This window comes from Dermacentor variabilis, chromosome 8 (genome assembly GCF_050947875.1).
Source record: "Dermacentor variabilis isolate Ectoservices chromosome 8, ASM5094787v1, whole genome shotgun sequence".
In the NCBI taxonomy this organism is placed as follows: Eukaryota; Metazoa; Arthropoda; class Arachnida; order Ixodida; family Ixodidae; genus Dermacentor; species Dermacentor variabilis.
This window is the reverse complement of record NC_134575.1, coordinates 39,024,018-39,046,618: the sequence shown is the minus strand read 5'-3', so window position 1 is coordinate 39,046,618 and position 22,601 is coordinate 39,024,018. Positions and strand designations below refer to the sequence as shown.

The 22,601-nt window shown below is 47.1% G+C and overlaps 2 protein-coding genes and 1 long non-coding RNA gene across 7 annotated transcripts; 1 reads left to right on the top strand and 2 right to left on the bottom strand.

The window, feature by feature from the left end:
* Positions 1-2,364: 2,364 nt before the first annotated feature.
* Positions 2,365-5,749, top strand: LOC142590073 (uncharacterized). 2 transcript variants are annotated; one of them, XR_012830035.1, is made up of 3 exons: positions 2,365-2,669; positions 3,151-3,239; positions 5,580-5,749. It is a non-coding gene; the product is annotated as an uncharacterized LOC142590073 (long non-coding RNA). The 2 variants fall into 2 exon arrangements; XR_012830034.1 differs by lacking the exon at positions 3,151-3,239.
* Positions 5,750-8,056: 2,307 nt separating this feature from the next.
* LOC142590072 (uncharacterized) lies at positions 8,057-18,602 on the bottom strand. Of its 4 annotated transcripts, none has more exons than XR_012830033.1 (3): positions 18,297-18,602; positions 15,842-15,992; positions 8,057-8,179 (listed from the first exon to the last, which is right to left on the bottom strand). XR_012830033.1 is itself a non-coding variant. In XM_075701915.1 (3 exons), the coding sequence occupies exons 1-3, from the start codon at positions 18,357-18,359 to the stop codon at positions 9,821-9,823; spliced, it is 705 nt and encodes a 234-aa protein (XP_075558030.1). In that variant the 5' UTR covers positions 18,360-18,602; the 3' UTR covers positions 9,264-9,820. The 4 variants fall into 4 exon arrangements, 1 of the variants encoding a protein (XP_075558030.1); XR_012830032.1 differs by lacking the exon at positions 15,842-15,992 and adding an exon at positions 13,526-13,653; XM_075701915.1 differs by lacking the exons at positions 8,057-8,179; positions 15,842-15,992 and adding exons at positions 9,264-10,334; positions 13,526-13,653.
* Positions 18,603-19,804: 1,202 nt separating this feature from the next.
* Positions 19,805-21,502, bottom strand: LOC142591001 (dol-P-Glc:Glc(2)Man(9)GlcNAc(2)-PP-Dol alpha-1,2-glucosyltransferase-like). Its single transcript, XM_075703376.1, has one exon. The coding sequence runs from the start codon at positions 21,500-21,502 to the stop codon at positions 19,805-19,807; it is 1,698 nt and encodes a 565-aa protein (XP_075559491.1).
* Positions 21,503-22,601: the final 1,099 nt, after the last annotated feature.

Here is a 22,601-nt window from a genome sequence, read left to right as displayed (position 1 = left end):
GGCAGTACAATCGGCGCACAACACTCAGTCTGTAACTTCGCACGTCCCTGTAGTTAGGATGGCCAGCGAGCTATATAGACCAAAGCCGCAGGTTTTTTTTCGCATCTGTCGTGCTTCAAAAAGTACCGAGGACACCTAAGCGCTTCTTACGGGTTGTGAATGCGAGAGGGTTTTTAAAGGGACACTAAAGCGAAACAATAGATTAGTTAAGACTAATAAAACATTGTTTGAGAACCCGGCAGGAAGTCATTTCAATATAACAGTTTGCTTATTAGATGAGAAAATGAAGGCCGAAGAATCAGTATTTTAATTTCGTGCCGAAACCCCGACGCCGGTACGTCAGTGTGACGTCAGGGATCCCAAAGTACGTTTTCGCATTAGCGCCGCGTTTAGTTTCCCTGGGACACTAAAGAAAAGAATGATTTTTTCTGCATCAGTAAATTACCTTTCTATGACACCAAAACCACCACTCTCACCACGATAAGACGCTTGGTTATAAACCAGCAAAAGCGCAACTAAAGACGGGTGGCGACGCCTCCTTGAAGTTCCCGCACCTGATCGCTGTGACGTCATGGATTTTCTTGGCATGTTGTAGGGTCTACTCAATTATATAGCGGTACAGATAGACTAAATTGTGCTCTAAAGGAACCAAATATTAAACATGGCAAGTTTCGGGAACCTTTGCTCAGCCAACAAGACCCTAATGCGAAAGCATACTTTGGAATCCCTGACGTCACAGTGACGTACCGGCGTCGGTGTTTCGGCGCGAAATTCAGATACCGATACTTCGACCTTCATTTCCTCATACAATAAGCAAACTATTATATTGAAATGACTGCCTGCAGGGTTCTCAAAAGATGCTTTATTAGTATAAACTGATTTATTGTTCACCAGCCCCATTTATTGTTCTCCATCCCAGCCCGGAACAGGGTTCCGCGGCTGCGGATGAGAATGTGCGCAGCCCGGGACATGGTCCCGCGGCTGGGGTGAGAATGTGCGCATCCCGGGATATGGTTCCGCGGCTGGGGGTGAGAATGTGCGCAGCCCGGGACATGGTCCCGCGGCTGGGGGTGAGAATGTGAGCAGCCCGGGACAGGGTCCCGCGGCTGGGGATGAGAATGTGCGCAGCCCGGGACATGGTTCCGCGGCTGGGGGTGAGAATGTGCGCAGCCCGGGACATGGTCCCGCGGCTGGGGGTGAGAATGTGCGCAGCCCGGGACATGGTCCCGCGGCTGGGGGTGAGAATGTGAGCAGCCCGGGACAGGGTCCCGCGGCTGGGGATGAGAATGTGCGCAGCACGGGACATGGTTCCGCGGCTGGGGGTGAGGATGTACGCAGCCCGGGACATGGTCCCGCGGCTGGGGGTGAGAATGTGAGCAGCCCGGGACAGGGTCCCGCGGCTGGGGATGAGAATGTGCGCAGCACGGGACATGGTTCCGCGGCTGGGGGTGAGGATGTACGCAGCCCGGGACATGGTCCCGCGGCTGGGGGTGAGAATGTGAGCAGCCCGGGACAGGGTTCCGCGGCTGGGGATGAGAATGTGCGCAGCCCGGGACATGGTCCCGCGGCTGGGGGTGAGGATGTACGCAGCCCGGGACATGGTCCCGCGGCTGGGGGTGAGAATGTGAGCATCCCGGGACATGGTTCCGCGGCTGGGGGTGAGAATGTGCGCAGCCCGGGACATGGTCCCGCGGCTGGGGGTGAGAATGTGAGCAGCCCGGGACAGGGTTCCGCGGCTGGGGATGAGAATGTGCGCAGCCCGGGACATGGTTCCGCGGCTGGGGTGAGAATGTGCGCAGCCCGGGACATGGTCCCGCCGCCGCGTGTGAGAATGTGAGCAGCCCGGGACAGGGTCCCGCGGCTGGGGATGAGAATGTGCGCAGCACGGGACATGGTTCCGCGGCTGGGGGTGAGGATGTACGCAGCCCGGGACATGGTCCCGCGGCTGGGGGTGAGAATGTGAGCAGCCCGGGACAGGGTTCCGCGGCTGGGGATGAGAATGTGCGCAGCCCGGGACATGGTCCCGCGGCTGGGGGTGAGGATGTACGCAGCCCGGGACATGGTCCCGCGGCTGGGGGTGAGAATGTGAGCAGCCTGGGACAGGGTCCCGCGGCTGGGGATGAGAATGTGCGCAGCACGGGACATGGTTCCGCGGCTGGGGGTGAGGATGTACGCAGCCCGGGACATGGTCCCGCGGCTGGGGGTGAGAATGTGAGCAGCCCGGGACAGGGTTCCGCGGCTGGGGATGAGAATGTGCGCAGCCCGGGACATGGTCCCGCGGCTGGGGGTGAGGATGTACGCAGCCCGGGACATGGTCCCGCGGCTGGGGGTGAGAATGTGAGCAGCCCGGGACGCGTATTTTCATCCGCTAGCAGCTACAACGGGGCGTGGCACTATAGGCCAAAGCAGGTCACGTGACTTCCGCTGCTTTGAAAGAAGTCAGCTAAAAGCTAAGTGTACTGTGGCTTATGTATTGTTAAACAAGATTTCGTAAATCATAAAAATACTGTACGCGACGCCCATTGCTGAAATTAACGCCTGTTGTCATGGCAATGGTGGAGACGCTGCGACCTTGCCGAGTGCAAATGGCGGCGCTCATGCGAACTGACTGAACAGCCGCGCACGCCCGTTGGCCACATTACCATGCGTCGGACTACACTGGACGAAATGTAAGTACAATTTTGCATTATACGTGTGCTATCTTAGCAAGCATGTTGGCAACGTGGGACTTATGCTTGGCTCTGCAACGATACACCCAGCTCCTCCTGAGCGCGGGGCTCTTCGCACCACGAAATAACTATACGCTTCCCGCGAAGTTTAACACTTTGGGGTGCGCCTCACACTGCGCAGCAGCCCGCCTGGTGCAAGCTGGTGCAAAGAAGCGTGTGCAAAATAATTTTCGCTGGATACTTCTATGGCATAAAGGAGCACCAAAACAGCGCATCTTTACATTCGACCTGCCTCTGTACTAGCGCCAGGAATAATTGTCCTTTGCTCTATTCATGACCACGCGAGCTGCATCGCTGCACGAAGCATTATTGCGGTACATATTTTTTTTTTCTTTCAAAGCTGCCATAAGGCAAATCGTGTATATATATATATATATATATATATATATATATATATATATATATATATAATTTTTCTTAGACATTTAGTTCTTATATCTGGATTCGTGAGATGTTCAAACTTCGTTACGAGATTGACTGGAAAATGCAGTGAATACACATCAGCAGCAAGTATGTTTCAAACTTAAGTTGCCACATTATTTTTAAAAAGACCCCAACATTGTCTCTAATATTCACATTCTTGTAACTGTTTGACAATATGCACCATTTGCAACTTCCAGCAATTTTGCAGAAACAAGTCTACTTGCTATAGCAGTATTATGCAAAAGGTGTTGGTCAGTCCAATATTAATGAACCTGCATAACTGACAATTTGTCTAATTTGTTCAAAACCACATGTGTAAAGAGAGATGTGCCACAAAGGTGCCGACTTTCTGCTGCTTGATGCTGAATTGGTGAACAGCTTGAAAGCCAGGAAGGCAGACCATGCCTGACTGCATTATTTAGTAGAGTAGAAAACGCTATGCGCTATCTCCGCGGAGATTCATTCAGTGCAACTGAGTTCGTTATTTTAAGTCTCTAATGAAAAGCCCGATCAGCCAACTTTAGAATGTAAAACATACTACTACTACTGCTAAAGCCAAGAAACACTAAAATTGTTCGAAAAATACTAGTTCTTTCATTGGCGAAGACATACAGAAATTATTCTCGAAGAATTACCTGTAGGGACACTTTAAAAAAATGCACCAAAAATCAGCATCAGAAATTGGCATCAAAACATTATTTGCATCACTGAAAAACAGAAATGTTCGTATTGCTTATTCATGGAATATTCATATAATGATAGCCAAAATTTCACCTGCCATCTTAGTGGTGGCGCTGCCGCTGGTAGGTCAGAATCAATGATACACGTTTTTCAACGATACAACTGATCAGGAGCTTACAAGGCCATGAAATACCCCCGAGTGGCCAAATAGAAATATCTTGGGGTATGGATAAACAAAGGACAGATGTACACGGAAAAGCACGAACAGTCTCTCCTAGCAAAAGGGCGAAGAGATGCCGGGATAATGAAACATAGGGCATTGTGGGGGTACAACAGGTATGAGGTACTGAGAAGTATTTGGAAGGTAGTAATGATGCCGGGGCTTACTTTTGGGAATGCGTTCCCGTGTTTAAGGGCAGAGGTTCAGTCAAGAAAAGAAGTAAATCGGAGAGCTGTGGGAAGATTAGCACTAGGTGCCCACGGGAAAACCACAAACGAAGCAGTAAAAGGGGATATGGGCTGGGCATCGTTCGAAGCACGGGAAGCTCAGGGTAAAACCTATACGAAAAACGTCTGAGGAAATTGGACGATAACAGGTGGGCAGCTAAGGTATTTAAATACCTATACAGAAAGAGCGTTGACTCACAATGGCGGAAAAGAACTAGGAAGCTAACCAGTAAGTATGCCAGACACGAGGATGAAGAAAGACAGAGCATTAAACGACAGGTTAAAAACGCGGAAGGTAAAAATTGGATAAATTCAATGGAAAAGAAGCATAGTGTGGAACTATATCGATACTGGAAGCAGCAGATCAGGAAGGAAGCATTTTATGATAACTCAAGAGACAGTGCCCTATTCTTTAAAGCTAGGTCAGGATGTCTTAGAACATGGAGCTATAAAAAGAAATTTAACGAAGAAGAAGACACATGTACTGTGTGTGGTAAATATGTAGAAACAATGGAACACCTCATACTAAAATGTGATGGTATCAAGCCCGATGTCGATGCGGCCACAGTCACGCTTCCTGAGGCCTAGGGTTCAGAGATAACGATAGTCATGTAAATAAATATGCGGTGGAAATTAGCAAAAGGCGATTGGAGGATTGGTGGCTCAAAAGCAGAGGTGACGTAAGGTTAAAAGGGTATGAAGACATATTTAAGGAAAATCACGAATTTAATAAGGAAGACGTATTTAAACAAAATCACGAATTTAATAACACACAACACAGGTAAACAAAAATAGAAGGCAAAATAAAAACCTGAGCATGGTGGCGACTGCCATCACACCGTTTCAAAGGGGATGCCCCTACCTTCCATCCATCCAGAATAGTGTAGTGGGTACAAATAGTAACTCTCTGAAAAAACATCTTGATGACTATATATTTGCATTCTGCTGAAATCAGTTCAGCCATAAATAGGAAGCAAATGAAAAGTTGTGATTGTTGTATGGACGGCAATAATTTTACATGGTCTATGAATCGGACATCTTGCCATAAAATCGTAACAGTTGGCAGATACACAAAGCCTATCAGGCGGTAGTAGTAACAACCTGCTTAAAGGCTCTGTGCTGTCTTCAGTTCCCAAGAGAATATATGCTGTTTACATTCTATTTTGATTAGAATTGACTAATCACGGTGGTGAAAGTTATTTCCCTCCCCTCCATTTTGTGAAATGTGACAAATGTTCCATTACATGAGTGCCTTGTTCTCTCTGGTCTTAAGCTGGACTAATTCTGCAATCGTTACAGATGCTGCTCAAGAATTCACATTGACTTCGGAGGTCTTCTTCAGAATATTGGAGTAAAGCCAGCAATTTTAATGGAGTCAATCCGTCCATATGACCACTTGGTGCAAGCTTCATTTTTGTGTTACACATTCACTCATTACAATAACTGTAATAAAAGATTTGGAAAATACATTTCTCAAGTCCTCTATTGCCCAAGAAAAGAAGCATGTGATTGCAGGGAATTCAGAAAATAAACCCTATTTGCACCCTTCATAGCATGAAACACAGTTTGAAGCAGGTGTACGTAGCATGTGCAACATAAAAAAACGTGAAATGCGATTAAAACTTGCCACATAATGGCAACTACAGGAATATAGAATGCCACAGAAATCTAAAGGAAATTTATTTCAGCATAAATATGAAGTTCAAAGGCATAAAGTTTCCTTATTATATGCTGATGGAGTTCTCAAAATAATTTTTTTAGCATGCTATATATCATCCTTGCCACAGGTAACATTTCAACACTCAACTTTCACTTCAGAATTCGTTTATATAGAGCTCGCCGCTCTGGCATACAAGTGACTCGTCAAGAAACCTTTGTACCGCAGACAAATTCCTCCCAAATTGGGTAAGATGAAGTGCTAGTGAAAAAAGGCCCTGAAAACAAAAAAGGAATGGCAGACATTTTTTGTTACCACAGCAATCAGTCTTTGCTGCCGAGCTTAATTCTACCCTCAGATACACAAAAACCTCGCGCAGTGCTATGCTTAGGGATGATCTCAGCATACTGTTCAATATTGTATTGCTTTCTGTCTGGGCAGGAACTACACAGGAAATGTAGCGTTTTGAAATGCACTCACGTAAACACTGTCTTGCAAATTAAAGTGAAATTCAGAGGAAAATAGTATCAGCAGCCCCCATGAATTCCTGTCCTATGCTGGTAAAAGGCACCAGGAGAAAGAGTGGACAGGGTACGGGTGGGACTTTTGAAGTCATCCTTTAAGGTTTGTGTGGCTCCTAGAGAAGTACGGTGAACTACCTAAAATATTCCACACACTTGAGGATTGGCCTACTGACCCAAGTCTAGTTACTAAACAGGACTCTAAATAGGCTGAACGTCTCGGCTGTATAGATTCTTCTAAATAACAGTGCTAATTTTTGCTTCCGAGTGTGTTTCTTTTATGGCATCATTCTTCTTACTGTCACTTTACGAAGTGCGCCATTAACTTAAATGCTATGGAATCCTTTCCAAGAGCAGTCAAGAATTTTACATGGGAACACATGCGGTGGAGAGAATACGGTTAATTTGCACCACTTGTATCAAAATTTTCATTCTGGCATTTCTTGTGCCAAAACCATGATTTTATTATGAGGCACATCATAGTGAGGGACTCCAGATTAATTTGGAATATCTAGGGTTTATTAATGTGCTCCCAATGCACGGTATATGGGCTTTGTTTAATTTCATCCTTATCGAAATGCAGCAAGCGCGGCCGGGATTCATTGAGATGCTGTTGCTGTGGTGGAATGTACAAGCCATGGCTGAATACTTAAGAGTGTTTGGAATACGTTGTTGCAATACTGGAATTGATGACATCGCTAAAGGGCATCAAAGTATAGCGCTGTTTGAGGTTAGCGATCGCCTGCTCACTTATATGCTTGCATTTCTTCTTTATGAAGCAAGCATATAAGTGGGGTGCCAAAGTCTCGAGACACTTATAAGTTGCCACTTCAATTGTACCAGCAACTTTGGCTAACCATTTTAGAATGGATATCAGACATCAGTTAATCAAAACACTGCAGTGGCGCCTTTGCTAGCACGATAGTGGCGAGCACGCCAAAAAGCCATTTTCTTCGCAATGTCACTGAGCCCCCCTACGCCCTAAATATGACATGCACTGTAACTAAAGCAATGGCATGTCAGTAATCCATACTGAACTGATGTGGCAAACAGAGGATGAAGATGGACAAGGCTGATTTCCAAAAAAATTGAAACAAGGTGTGAATATATATACAAACCATTCCAGCTTGTGCATCTGTCCTGGTCAACCATCTCAGAACACATGGCAAATGATAACATATTCTCACCTTATTTCGATAAATTTTTTTTGGAGTTGGCACTTAATTTTGTGTCGTCCACAGTCCTATCTTTGTGTTGTTCCATTAAAAAAGAAGTCCCTGAATTATTTTACTCTATGGATTGCTTCAATTAGTACCAATTTTTCTGTCAATCACGACAAAGGTTTGTAGAGGCAGACCACAATGCACACATCAGTGTTTTTGTAGTTCGTAGAGATTTTAAATTATTACTTAGACATGAATCTCCTACTCAGCCAATGCAGCTCAACACATGCCAAGTCATTTCAGCGTAGCACAACATGGCAGTGAACATTTTCACTGCACAATAACTGTATCTGTCGTGATTTTAATTCCATTGCAACAAAGCATATGAAGTGTGTCCTTGAAGAAAAATAAATAGCACCATAAGTAAAATAAAGATCTTGCTCAAAAGCTATTTATTGCAATATAGATAAAAAAACAGGAAGAACATTCTGTCAGCGACACTTGCAGAAGGTCATTTGCTGGCAAAACTTGACGCAGCAGCACCACCATGACATGCGCCTGCAAAAAAAAAAAAAACAGCAATCCATATTCATCTGCATTGCTACCACACAAAGAAACCCACGGCTTTGCTATTGTGCCAACACATTCCACAACTCGGCCCATGCATGTTATGCATGACTGGTAAAAGAATAGGGATCCTAAGCATGCTAAGAAAGTATCAGCAATGGTGCAGCGAGCTATTTCAAGAACAGATTTAAAGTTTGAGTTATAGAAATAAGTACACCTTTGCAAAATGTGCTCTTTCTGCAACATAATGTAAAAGAACTGCCTGCGACAGATTTGGAGCAGTAGCGAAACATCACACCGCATTGTGCAACCTCTGATGCCCTACCACTTATTTTTATGCTTTTTATGCACTTGCCACTAAATTGATGGCACAAATGGCACATACGTTCACTATACTCCATTCCATACGTAGCAGTCAACACTGTGGAAGCTACGCAAGAAGTTCGGTCAAGAAAAGTTATCACTCCGTGTGTTCCATCTATCCTTCGCTCACACGAGCATGTACGCGAGGCTGCTCGACGGGTTGAAAATAAAAAAATTCGAGAAGAACAAAAAACAAAAATGATCTAAAACAACGATTAGCCACCGTATACCACAGTACGTTTGTTTGTAAGGATTAAAATTTGTTTAATTCAATACTGAGCCTATATATAAAACAGTTGTGCACAATTGTGGTCAGAAAGCATCAAACTAGCTCGAAGTGCAAATGAAGCCACTGCAAGAAGTCTCTTTAGCCTCCACAACGTTGACTGCTATGTATGGAATGGAGTATATGCAGTTACGAAAGGTAACATCATTTGAATGTTCTAAAAGTTGAAGATGAAACATTCACAGAGCTGAAAAGAAGAGAAGTGTGAGCATGTTCCTGCTCCACTAGGAAGCCAATCCTGGCTATGAAGGGTAGATACTTGGGCATGTTGGCAGTTCATGTTTAAAAAAAAGAACTGCATGAGAGACAAGCACAAACAGGTTGGAAGTCAGCACTGAGTGTGTCCATGTTTCTTATGTTGTTCTTATTTCGAGCTAATCCATTGGCATTGGTGGCGGTGTAGGCCCACCGACACAACTGAAGTAGAAGTGTTCAAATCAAAATTTATTTGGTAAGAGTGGAGGAAACTGCTTTTAAAAATGAAAGGTTTCTACAGGAGCTACATTTCATTTTTCATTTTCTTCATCAATGGCTCAGCCACTGGCACACTACGCTGTTGCTGTTATCAGCTGCCGAACACAATGAATGATAAGAAAATTTAAACATTATACTACCAAGTTTAAATTGCCTGCTATTGCCCTGGCAGTCAAGAATGATAACCATGCACCAGGATAGCACTTCACTGTCAGCAAAATAACGATTTGTGACTGGCAGATAACTTCAGAAAGTACAAGCTCCACAAAGGGCAAAAAGGTCCTGAACAAGGGTAAAAAGGCAGAATGGCCGGAAATGGGAGCTCATCATTGATCATAGGTTGCAGTGCAATGGGCTGAAGGCAGGAGAATCAACAGTGCAGTTGCATCTGAATACAGGGAGAGAGAGAGAGAGAACAACTTTAGCGAAAATGCCTGCAGAGTCGGTTAGGCTCCCTCCACGCAGGGAGGACAAGCTTTTACCGCGACGCGGCCACTGCCACTGCGCGGTCAGTCTCGTGCATTGTGCTCCTCGAGGTCTTGGTTCCTCGCTACTTCCGCGGATCTGAGAGGGCCGCCGCTCCCTTCCTGGGGGTGCTGCCCCCCTTCTCCTCGGTTTCGCGTGGTCGCTGCCGAGACCTGCTGGACGGCCTTGAGTTGTGTATCTTGGTCATAGCTCCTCGTTGCAGCCTCTAGCTGCGGCGGGATCGTCGTCTTCTCGCTGGCTTCTCGTGGATTTATACTACAGTCCCAAAGGATGTGAGCCGCGGTGGCTCTCTCCTTAGCGCACAGTCTACACACATCACTCGCGTACACGCTCGGACACACGTGCTTAGCTAGCACCGGGGTGAGCAGGGACACCATGTGTAATTGCCTGTATAACACTGCCTCCTTCCGGGTAAGCCCCGGGTGAGGTGGCGGCATAGTCTGTCTATTAAGTCTGTACCACTTCACTATTTCGTTGAAGGTGGTCATCTTGTCCTTGGCACTGCACCGCGACCAACACTCCGAGTCGGCCGTGCTTCTACACACAGGGACACACAGGGACATTGGTGAAATATGTGAATGCTGATAGTTTTGTCAGTAGACCAGCATGGTTCATGTCTACAACATTCACGAGGCACGACTTGGCGATTCAAGCTGCACAATCATGTGCCAAAAGCTGCCAGGTAACTGAGCAGCAGCTGCAGAACTTCAAGGAATAATTTAAGAACGAATTGACAATCTTAATGTTTGCCCTAGTCACATCATCAAGAAGGACAAAGTCCCTTTACAGGACACCACTTCACTACGATCAATGTCTCTGATGTGGACAGAATGAAGCTGCCACTATATTTAAAAAATGATACTGAAAAGGCAATTGGCTACTGGCGCTCAAGACACCTAAGCCTACTTCACCACTCATACCCTGAAAAACACAGCAAATAATGCCCATTCTGTGCCAATTATGCCAACGGAACCCTACAATACCTCCTATCCCTCACCAATCCCAAGGGGAGGCTGTGCTGCTCAGCTCCAGCCTGAAAGACCAGCGTGAGCTGGTGGCCCGTGCCTGCTTAGCGGCCAAAAGAACCTTTGAATAAGGGCCCCTCCCCTGGTAGAAAGTTGGTTCACTAAAGCTTATTCTCTCTCTCTGTCAGTTTTAGAAAATGCCTTCTATTGAGGTACAGTATAAGGGCGCATCACCAGCTGCAACTCCGAAATCAAATAAGGCAACAAATTGATCATCCATGGTTATTATCAGTGGAAAGGCAAAAATGCTGTAGCCACTTGATACTGCTGCTACCACACAGCTCTATGTCTGCTTTGCAGCGCCAGTGGGATTTACAAATGACAGATGCTGAGAACAGCATCAGATTCTCTTGGTGCATGAAGCCCACTTCATTTGACAAAGTGGCCAAATCTGTCCACAAAGCCTGGGCCACAGTGCCTATGTATACCATAACTACAGGCTTCAGGGAAGCTGGCCTAATTGCATGTCCACCTGAGTGCAACAATGAAGTGGAACCCAGCCGCAATCCAGAGGCTAATGACTGGGACAGTGGCAGTTGAAATGTTTGACATTGCATCACAGGAGAAGAACATTGAATGAAGTGCAATAAAGTTAAGAGTGCTGCTTCTTGGGCAAGTTGAAATTGAATCCTGTGGTGAGGTACGTTTTTAACTCAGGGACAGAGTAGGGCACATAGCTAAACGTTGTCTGCTCTTGTTTGTTGATCTGTGCCTTACTCTGTCCCTGTCCTAAAAGCACACCTCGTCACAGTTTGCAATAATGTTGCCTTCCTGTACCCAAGAGGAGCGTTTGTTGAATATTTTTAAATTTTTCTTGTCCACCATCCTGTGTTCTGGGGTGGGTTGATCAGTTGCTGGCTGGGTTCTCCCGGAGTAGACACTTCCTAAAAAAGTTAAGCACATCCAAGACACATGCTGTGAAGCTTTGGTGATACCTATCTGATGTTGTATAAGGACTGGTTTGGTTTGATGAGAGCTAGCCCCAGTCAAAGGTCCTTTGAAGTTAAGGAGCATTGAGCTTTCAAAGGCACATTAGTTCAAGGGATATGTCTCGGTGCTACACGGTCTCCAGATGGTCTCCGTTGAAGCTTTTAACAGGAAATGCAATGTATCCTTAGCGCTGCCATCACCTCGATAGTAATAAAAAAATATGGCCCAAATGCGTCTTATAATAAATTTGTCATATTCTTTTTCAGCAATATTTATTTTTCCTAATACACAGAAACATCAAAACAAAATCCACGCGTACTAGAGGCATTACTTTACCAAATACAGATGTATTTATTGCAATGATGGCCACCATGTGTACCGCTTCGTACACCGCATGTTGGCGTCGATTATTCAGTGTTGCCCTTGCTTCAGCCGCTTTGTTTCATTCCCTGTGGCTAGGCAGCGGTAGGTACACGTAAACACGGTAAAATAAAGAACTACAAAACAAAAGTGACGAGGGAAGAAGATGCGCAGAAAAAAGCCAAGGAGACTGGGATGCCTAGCAACCGCTAACCGAAGAACCAAATCGCACATGGCACTATTAACTCTAGGCATGGCACACGTGTTGCGTCGATGTTGCTGCTGACGACAGGCTGGGCCGGCGCTGCTGCACAGTCGCGTTCATAATGATTGCAGGTGTCTCGAAAGTGTTTAGTACTTTAGCAATAGTATTCAGTACTTATAAGCTTGTTCTGAAGACGTAAAAATTGAACTTTCATATTTTAGATATTTTTTTTCTGCTGTTGGACGCCCTCTAGGCTCGAAAGTATTCCCTTGAGCTTTCCAAGGACAAATGCACACTCCCTTGACTAAAAGCTGCCTTCCAGTAGGGCTCCTCTGCTGTGCCTGTGTGACAGTGCGCATTCTCCCTTGAAGTAAAGGATCTTTGGTTCGAAGGACTTTGAAAGTGCCCATATGACTGTGCATAAGCTATGTAAAGAAAATCGGCTAAATTAAAAAATCCGTTAAACATACTTCACCATTCCATTAAGGGATCGAGGTTCTTTAGAGATGCCCGTGAGCTGACATTGCATGTTGAAGCTTTACGCAGGAAGTTATTTTTGGGTATGCAAACAAATGTGGGCATGCTGGTGAGCATTCAAAGGCTATATAAGCCACTTTGCAGGTACTCCCGATAACCGTCGTACTTAAATTCACAAATATATCCGACGAAGTAACAAACAACCCAACAGCTAGGCAGGCACACCAGACCCAGGAAAGCAGGCAAGGGAAGCATCACTTAAAAAGAAATGCATCTGGCTATTAATTTCAAACAAGTAATAGCCTGATCTTCTACCCATTTGGTTACAGCTGTAAGTGCAAAAAGCGCACATTACACGTAGTGGCAGGCTCACCTGTAGAGCAATAACTCTATGTGTATGGAAGGGTGGCATCACCTAGCAATACAATTATTAGCTTACTGATGATGATGATCATTGGCATCCCCTTCGAAATGGAGCGGTGAGAAATAGCCACCTAGCCTGCTTTGATTTAATTAGGTACGCTGTACATGTTTTTCTTTCTAGCATTTTTGCGTACATCTCCTGAAGCTTTCTTTTCTTCCTCAAAACTGCTCTATCTACCTTGTGTGGCTACCTATGCCTGTAACACATCCGGTTCTATCAATCTCTTCCCTGCTTTTTTTCCACCAATACTTTAAATGTCTTGCTTATCTCTTGCTAAATTCAAGCGTTTCTGGACTATGTACATTACCTATGGGTCCCACTGGGTGAATCCCTCCACATTCCATCAGGATGTGCAAAGTTGTCTCCGGATTTTTCCTCATGCCTCATTCTGCTGAGAATACGTGTTTCGGTATGTACATGGTCCTGAATATTTGACTGTGTGTGGTGAATAAAAAAAATAGATTTTGCACTCACCACTGCATTGTTCTTGCTCAAATTTTGCAGAACGATTGCATTTTGGCATCGACTTCATTTAGTATAACACTTGGCAGGATTAGTCGCCTGTTTTTTAAGACAAAAATTAGAAACTTTTGTCGTCTATGGGAAAAATTGTCTGAAAAGCAGCCCTGGCAGTGTCGCCACCTGTCGTCATCTGCAGAAAGCAGCGGTTCAGGGAGGGCTGCCGCGTGTTGCCCGCTCCTGGAGCAGGCCACTGTTTATGCTTTATGCTTGCATCGTACTGGCAGCAGTTCATATGCCCAGTTTGGTGGCCGGTATATTGCACCAACAACTGAACGTGAATCTAAAAGAACAAAGAGAGATTCAACCGTACTGTTACTAATCTCAGTATCGGTGATAATCCTAAAGGGTACCGTCTGCTTGATTAGTAGAGCCACTCCACCACCGCGCGATACAGCATTCCTGGGATTGCTTACAAGACTGTATCCCGGAATGGAGATGTGCTCACCTTCTTTTAATAAAGTTTCCGTTAAGCCAATTACATCAAAGGTAAAATTATGCTGTGCCAAAAAGGAACACAATGTATCTTTGTTTCTTCGAAAACTTCGAATGTTACAGTGAAGTATCGATATACCCTGGGTTTTGTGGAATTCCCGTTCAACATCACGGATTGAGAATGCCATGGATTGAGAATGCCATCACGGATTGAGAATGTGTGGCAAACAAGACTTAGCTCTAGAGGCTCTAGAGAACGCCATGATTGGTGTGGCAAACAAGACTTAGCTCTAGAGGCTCTAAACTACCTTTTTCAGGTCGTCTTCAGAAATGATGTGCAATACACGAGAATTCTCGGTTTTCCGCATTAGAATTTTGGCCTGCGATTCCCATACATACTTCCAATTTTTCTCTCTTCTCACTTGGCAGAGGTGTTCATTAATGAATATGGGCTCATTCTTTTGGAAGCCAAGGGCCAATGTAGACAATCTCTCTTTCTTGGCATTCTTTATCATTTTGTCTCGGACTGCAATGGAGGTAAACCTTACCAAAATATTCTGTTGAGCCTTGTTTTTGGTCGGAACTCGATGCAGTACATCGATATCTTCGGTACGAAGTTCCATCTTCAAGCAAGTCGCTATGTTTTGCATCATGTCTGGCAGCGATTCGTCTGCCGACAATGGAACATTTCTTATTTGCAAGTTGTTCCGACGACTGTATTGCTTGAGCTCGATTATTTCCTGTCGCATTTCTCTCACTTCCCCCTGCAACTGGCACACATCGCCAATAATGCTAGCCTGCTGGTGTTTCACTTCTGATAGTTCGTGGTGCACGTTGTGCACGTCAGTCCTTAGTTGCTCAAATGTCCTATTCATGACATCCATGGATGTCTTGATGTCCTGCATGTCCCTCTGGGACTGTTTGTTGTCTGCTACTAAGCTTTTTATGTCAACTCTGATGCTTGTTGTGATACTTTCCAGCTTTGAGGTTATGTCAACCAAGACTTTAGCTAGTTCTTTAATGGTACCTGGCGGTTTGTCCGCAAGAACCTGTCCAAATGATTTCAGCGGATTTTCACCCATTACAATTTTCCTACAACAGAGCAACAATGCAACAATGCAGAGCGATCCAGCAGCTATAATTTGAACTCGAGATGAACATTTGAACGCTTATGTACCTGCAAAGATGCAAGGTCCGGGTTTAGTACATGGCAGGTGCTACTTGCTGCCTGGATCGCTCTGAAGTGATGCTGGCTCCATCCAGACAGGGCTCTTATAGCAAAGCCAAGGTGCGTCATTTGCCAGAATAGCCGCTGCGCGCACCAGCTGCTGTGGTGACAGCGCGATCAGCCACTTCTTTTTTAGGAAGTGTAAAAACTGTAAATATCCCATCACTTGAAAACCAAGTTTATTTTTTGTGTTGTCGCCATATGTACAATACCTGATATTTTCATTCTGTTAGCAGAAATTTAATTTACGTGAGAAGTACCTCGTCCTGTTTCTGAAAATTTCACTCTAGAAACGACCTTGAAAGCAGAGCAGCTTTTTGCAAAGGAGAATAAATTTAAAAATAGCGGAACATGCAACCTTTAGGAGGGTAGTGATTAGTCAAAGGCCCTTGCTCCATAAGTTGGGCCCCGTTCAACATGACACTGCTCGGTGACACTCACTTCAAGTTGTCTTTTTTTTTCAACTTTAGAGTTGTCAAGCACCCTTGTCTGCGCTTGTGAATTGCTCCCCTTAGTTGCTTGCTGGACGTGCTTCGTTGTATAACTCCAATATCCAGCTTCTGCTCATTGAGCACTCTCTTGATGCCGCATGCTGACAGTGAAAACAAGTGTTGGTTCGTTTAAAATGATGACAAAACTGCATTACTTGAATGATTACATGCTGGAAAAACAAGTGTCGGTTCGTTTAAGATGATAACAAAACTGTATTACTTGAATGATTACATGATTACATTTCCCTTATATAGTTTGTTATTCGGGTTGCTCGCTGGATGAGACCTATGCTGTCTGTGCTTCAGAGCTCTTCTGTTTCTCCCGCTCCACTCATCTACAGGTCTGACCCTTGCATCATTGAATGTGCTGCGATCAACTGAGCGTGCGAGATCCGCGGGTTGTCTTTCAAGGATGTTTGTTGGAGGCACATGACATAAGCATAGGGAATGGTGTCGGTAGACAGCTGCCTTGTCATATTGTACACGAAGTGCCTGTGCTTATACTGGCACACCCTCGTTGAGCTCTAGCACAGATCATGCTCTAATGTTGCTGCAGTGTCTACTCTTCTCAGGAATGCAAGCTCCATCTTTGGGCACGTCATCCACATTAATGCATTCAGTGATTGATTTGCATTTTGCATCTGCATCCTCAAACATTGTGCATGGAGATCTAGCTAACTTTACTGTTTGCATAGATGCACTAGCCTTGTTGCAATGCCTCTACTCAACTTGGACCTCTGTAGTAAGAAGAAATGCCTGACCAACAATGGAATCGAACCTCTGCCTTTGAGCACAGCAGCCAAATGCTCTAATCACTAGGCTATGATTGGACGGAGACTCCTAATGTGCCGAAGCCCACTAGCCCTTTGAGATGTGTGGAGAGTGTGTCATGTGGTAGTTTCTCGGGAGCTCGTGCTTTGAGGCACTGTCTTTGGGATTGGCTCAAATTCGGTTGTACTTTCCTTGTACCAGCTATCGTTATATAGAAACTGTATGACATTGTACCACCTTCAAGGTCAACCTTGGTTGACCATGCTGTAACATTTATTTGCTGCAGTACTAATGCCATCAATGTTTTAACATAGACTGCGTTTCACATGTCTCTTTATTTTCTTGACAGAGGCCCTTGCTTGAGGCGATCAAACATCTCCCAGCTTTGTTGAGCAGTCTTCTTTATATTGTTTTGCTTGATGCACTAGGTTCAGCAGAGTCGCAAAAAGAAGAGGGTGCATCTGCCTATACTGTGCTTTTAAAGGTAGCTGTTTTTTTGTGAAATGGGGCACTTTTTTTAATGTCAATGGCTTATCACTGCTCTGAGCAACATGCACCTTGGTCTCACCGAGGGCCTAGTTGCACCAAAAGTTGTGCGCTGAAGAACATCAGAAGAGATTCCAGATTTCGTTGGGGCAGACTCATTGATTCCTTTGAGAATCCTTGCTGCCTGCTCATGATGAATAATGTGCTTCATGAAATCGAAGGACTACATTCGTTTGCAGAATTTGAACACGGCACAACATCAAGCAGTATGTGGCGAGACTTGTAACAATGGCTTTTAACCTTCTGATGTGCCCACACAGGCGATACATATAAGCCAAAGGGTACACTGGCAGTAAAGCCTGCTATTCAAGCAGGCTTCACAGCTGATCTTGCTCATTTAGCTGGCTGTCAGCAAATCTTTTCCGTAGAAGCTTAATTGTGTCTTTAACATCCTTTCATATTTCTTGGAACTCTAAAACAGCCAATGCAGCTGACTGAGTAACAAGTGACCTGAAGTAATTAAATTTGTCAGTGTTATTGTGAATGGCATGATCGACGTTAATTCAGAGTATCTTTATGCAGCAAATAAAGATTCTTGCCTCTGCAACCGAGGGTTTCTCGTTTTCTTTTTAAACTATCCACCGAAGCTGCAATAAGCATGATGCGGATAACGCAGAAAGGAGGTAACAGAAAGCGTCACCATAAAAGTTTTGTTTAAGGTTCATTCAAATAGTTCGTAATGTTGCATGCATGTGTCCCATTACCCGCGTTTTGTCCTCTTTGCACACTCGAAAAGCGCGAACAGAAAAGTGCAAAACTTGCCCAGCATTCTACTTGCACTTTCCCACGGTTAAGAGAGAGAGACTATCTAAATAAGCAGCTGCAAACATTGACTCTCTCTAGTTATTATTGTTATTATAAACACTGCATCTTCATTTCCTGGACCTCACGCGCTCGCAGCGACCACGACCGTGTCAGCGACCAACAATTCCAACTCGTGCTGAAGCGTACATACCTGGCGTCAACACAGCAAATGCTACGAACGCGACATAAGTACATACCAGCAAGCCCACTCATCACGCTTTCTAGTAGCACAGTCAAGCGCACCGATTGAGACAGCACAGCTAATGATGTAAAAGTTTACTCACATTTCGCTTTCTGCAGGCTGTGGCGCTCCACCGACGCTCGGTAGCTCGATCAGCAGTGCTCATCCTAGGGCGTCGCCATTTGCCAGGGCGAGGTTGCGGTGCCGTAAGTGTCGTAGCTTCCAACAGGCGTCAATTTCAGCAATTGGCGTCGTGTACAGTATTTTTGTGATTTACGAAATCTTGTTTAACAATACATACGCCACAGTACACTTAGCTTTTAGCTGACTTCTTTCAAAGCAGCGGAAGTCACGTGACCTGCTTTGGCCTATAGTGCCACGCCCCGTTGTAGCTGCTAGCGGATGAAAATACGCGCCCGGGACAGGGTCCCGCGGCTGGGGATGAGAATGTGCGCAGCCCGGGACGTGGTCCCGCGGCTGGGGGTGAGGATGTGTGCAGCCTGGGACATGATCCCGCGGCTGGGTTGAGAATGTGCGCAGCCCGGGACATGGTCCCGCGGCTGGGGGTGAGAATGTGAGCAGCCCGGGACAGGGTTCCGCAGCTGGGGGTGAGAATGTGCGCGGCCAGGGACATGGTCCCGCGAATGGGGTGAGAATGTGCGCAGCCCGGGACATGGTCCCGCTGCTGGGGGTGAGAATGTGAGCAGCCCGGGACAGGGTTCCGCGGCTAGGGATGAGAGTGCGCGCAGCCCGGGACATGGTCCCGCGGCTGGGGTGAGAATGTGCGCAGCCCGGAACATGGACCCGCGGCTGGGAGTGAGAATGTGAGCAGCCCGGGACAGCGTTCCGCGGCTGGGGATGAGAATGTGCGCAGCCCGGGACATGGTTCCGCGGCTGGGGGTGAGAATGTGCGCAGCCCGGGACATGGTTCCGCGGCTGGGGTGAGAATGTGCGCAGCCCGGGACATGGTTCCGTGGCTGGGGGTGGGAATGTGCGCAGCCCGGGACATGGTCCCGCGGCTGGGGGTGAGAATGTGAGCAGCCCGGGACAGGGTTCCGCGGCTGGGGATGAGAATGTGCGCAGCCCGGGACATGGTTCCGCGGCTGGGGGTGAGAATGAGAATTCCACGGCTTTGGGTGAGAATGAGAGTTACGCGGCTGATTTTCCAGTGTGAGCTGAGACTTGAGAGACAACAAACCGACCTCTTCAAGTGCCCGATCAGAGCGATAGAGTGCTCCGAGGCCTTTGCTCAGCCGTATTCGTAAATATGAACTTGTGTTCCTCGTTTAATAGATACTCAGTGTAACCGCTAATGTCTGTCTGTAAATAAATTCAGTTCAAATTATTGACGTCCTGCATCTTTAGTGCAGGAATGCCAAAGCAGAGAACAGTGCAGCCCCTTAGGAAAAGCCTAGAACGAACGAAAACACCAAGAAAGAAGAACCCGGCGGAGGCAGAAAAACTTTACTGAAACTGGAGGCTAGTTTCCGCTACGCTTTTCCTTGGCTTCAAGCTTTTGCGGCCAAATGTCGTTGGTGGAAAATAAACAAGAATGGTGATGCTGCAGCCTGCAACAAAGTGCTCTCTCTAACGACGAGTACAACGTACGCCCTACCAAAATAAACTTTGAGCCGAGCCGTCAATGTTCCACACGACTGCACGGGAGAGGAACATATACAGCATCGCGCAGTACACGAGACTGTTCAGCGCCAGCTCAGCGAAGAGCTCCCGGTAGGTGTCGTCCCGCACGTGAAGGCGGAAGAAGACGTAGGGCACGATGAAGTAGCGAAACTCGAGCATCTCGTGGAACGAGGTGGCGGCGAACGCGCAGGCGACGTAAAGCACGCGCCAGAGCAACTGTGTGTGCTCAAGCCGGCGGAGGACGGCGTAGCCTGCGTACACGTAGGCAGGCACCAGGCAGCAGCGGACCAGCGGGCCCCTGCCCAGGACGTGAGTCCAGACGTGGAACGTCAGGTGACGGTTGTCCATCAGGGTGTAAGGATGCAGGTGTGTGCAGTTCTGGACGGCGAGGGCCGAGATCAGCGTTACTGCCGCGTACGAGAGCGGCCTTCGTGCAAGGCTCTTCTGGAAGTCGGCGATGACCGACGGTCTGAGCAAGTGAGGCGCCGCGTGCAAGAGCGTGAAGAACAAGAAGTAGCCCATTTGAGGGGGGTGGAAGCATACCCGATGATGCTCGCGGTCTCCCACGACGATGCCGTCGTTGAAGACGATGAATCCGGCGAAGCAGAGGCCAACGAGAAGGTAACCGAGGCAGTCCCTAAATGCCCCACGCAGGTCGTCGACCACGATCTTCCACACGACTTGGAGACGGCCCTTGGTTTGCAGTTCTTGGTGGGACGCCGTCGTACGACGGGCGCCATTCTTGTGACTTCCTTGGATCTGTCCTTGAACGCCGTTTCCGTAGTGTTCTTCGCAGCGTTCGTGATGGCCTTTCCTGCGGCCTCGCGGAATAACTCCCTGAAATATGTTCCCGCAAACTTCAGAGTTCTTGCAGTCTCCACCTGGCCGTTGTCCTTGGAATTTGTTCTCGCAGTCTCCCGCAAAGTGTTCTCGTACAGCATCCTTGCCCATTCCCGGCGTTTGTAGTCGCCGGACGCCGTTCTTGCCGCCTTTTTGATGCCTTTTTAGAACCACGTTCTTGTAAGAGACCTGAACGCTTGCATCGAACGTGTCCATGACCACGAAACCAGCCGTCATGGCCACCCACAGCACGGAAGACTGCCGGAAGAATACGGCCATGGCTCCGAAGGTCACCGCCAGCCAGTGTCGCCGGTGGAGGTACGACAGGTACATCAGCAGGAGGAAAAAGACGCCTCCCGGGTCGGTGTAGTAAACGTGTGTGAGCGACAGGAGAATGGGGAGTGAGTTAACGGCGGCACTGACCAGAAGAGGCTTGAGGCGCGAGGAGTCGTCGGGTCGAGCCAACTTGTCGGCGATCGCGTACGCCGCGATCCAGTTGCCCAGCCCCAAGGCCACGTTGGTGCAGCGGAGGCCGTAAACGGTGCAGTGGTTCGCCGAACTGAAGAAGCCGAGTACGAAAAGCAACGCCACGGACAGGGCGTAGACTCCCGGTAGTGTGGTGACCTCTTCGTCCCAGTGGCTGTAATTTCCGGCGCAGTAATTCAGTGCCATGGGGACGTGCCAGATCTCGTCCAGGTAAGGCTCCGGCTGAACTCGGTAGATTACGATGGACACGGCGACCGACGAGAGCGCTACGACCGATAACGTCGCCAAGAAGGCGCCGTGTCGCGTCGCTATGTTGGCCGCAAAGCCTACGATGGGGCACATCTGGCTCGCTTGAACGAGTCGCATATGACACGCTTCAGTCGAGGGCGTTTATGTACGACCGAATGGGTGCGCGGTTGGTGACGCAGGCAAGGTCACCGTTTTGACGCCCCACCCGTAGATCCCGAAAAACAACCCTCGAGAACACACGTGTGCCGCCTGAGGTGGCACAAAAACATCCGCGGTGCATGCAGCAAATGGTTTTTCAGGCAGAAGACACAGGACTAACATGGTTCAAGCTGCTATAAAAATAAAAGTGAATGAAAAAAAAAACGCACGACAGTTTGGTTTAACGCGTTCCTTTAACCATCAGGTTTGCCGCTGTTTTCGACCGAGATGGTGGAAGATAACGAATATGTTGCCTTCACCGGTGTGTCGAAAGCAAACTGTGCACTCCAAATGTGGGTGGGACCTAAAGTGCAGGGCTGTAGAAAACAACAGTTTGGTCTGTTATGCGTTCTAGGAGCAACCAACAGCGCAGAAGATTGTCTGCGACACAACGTAAGACGTGAACAGACAGGGCTTTCATGCGCCCTGAGAGAGCGAGCTACCTTAGATTAAACGTACTTACCATACCGGAATTCGTTGAGAGCCAAGGCGGACTGGTGGCACCTATGAAAGTGAGTTTAAAAGGAAATAACGGAATTTACAGATAAAAAAAAAACAAGTCGCAGTTTCGCCCGGAAGGCGAAGCATCTATTGCAATAGCAAATTCGTAGACAGCTATACGAAGTATAAGGATAGTAGCTTTATCGGCCTTATAAACTCGTAAACATTCGCTTACAACTAAATCAACAAGTGTGGCGCCACGCGGGCACAGTCAAACATAAACACACCTCAATCGATCAGCGCGGACGCTCGCTGTCGAAACGCTGACGCGACTAATATCGGCGGCAGCAGGGAGCGAATTGGCCTTTGTGCTGCCTCCCGCTTCGACGAAAAGTGACGAGAACGCAGCACACACGAAGCTATCAGTCGCCGGTGAACCTAGACTCTGTACTCGTCGCAGATCGCTTTCAAGTTGGGGCTCGCGCGGATGCGCCATACACAGCAGCCGCCGGAATTGACCCCCCTGCGCTATGTGCGCGACGGAAGACGGCGC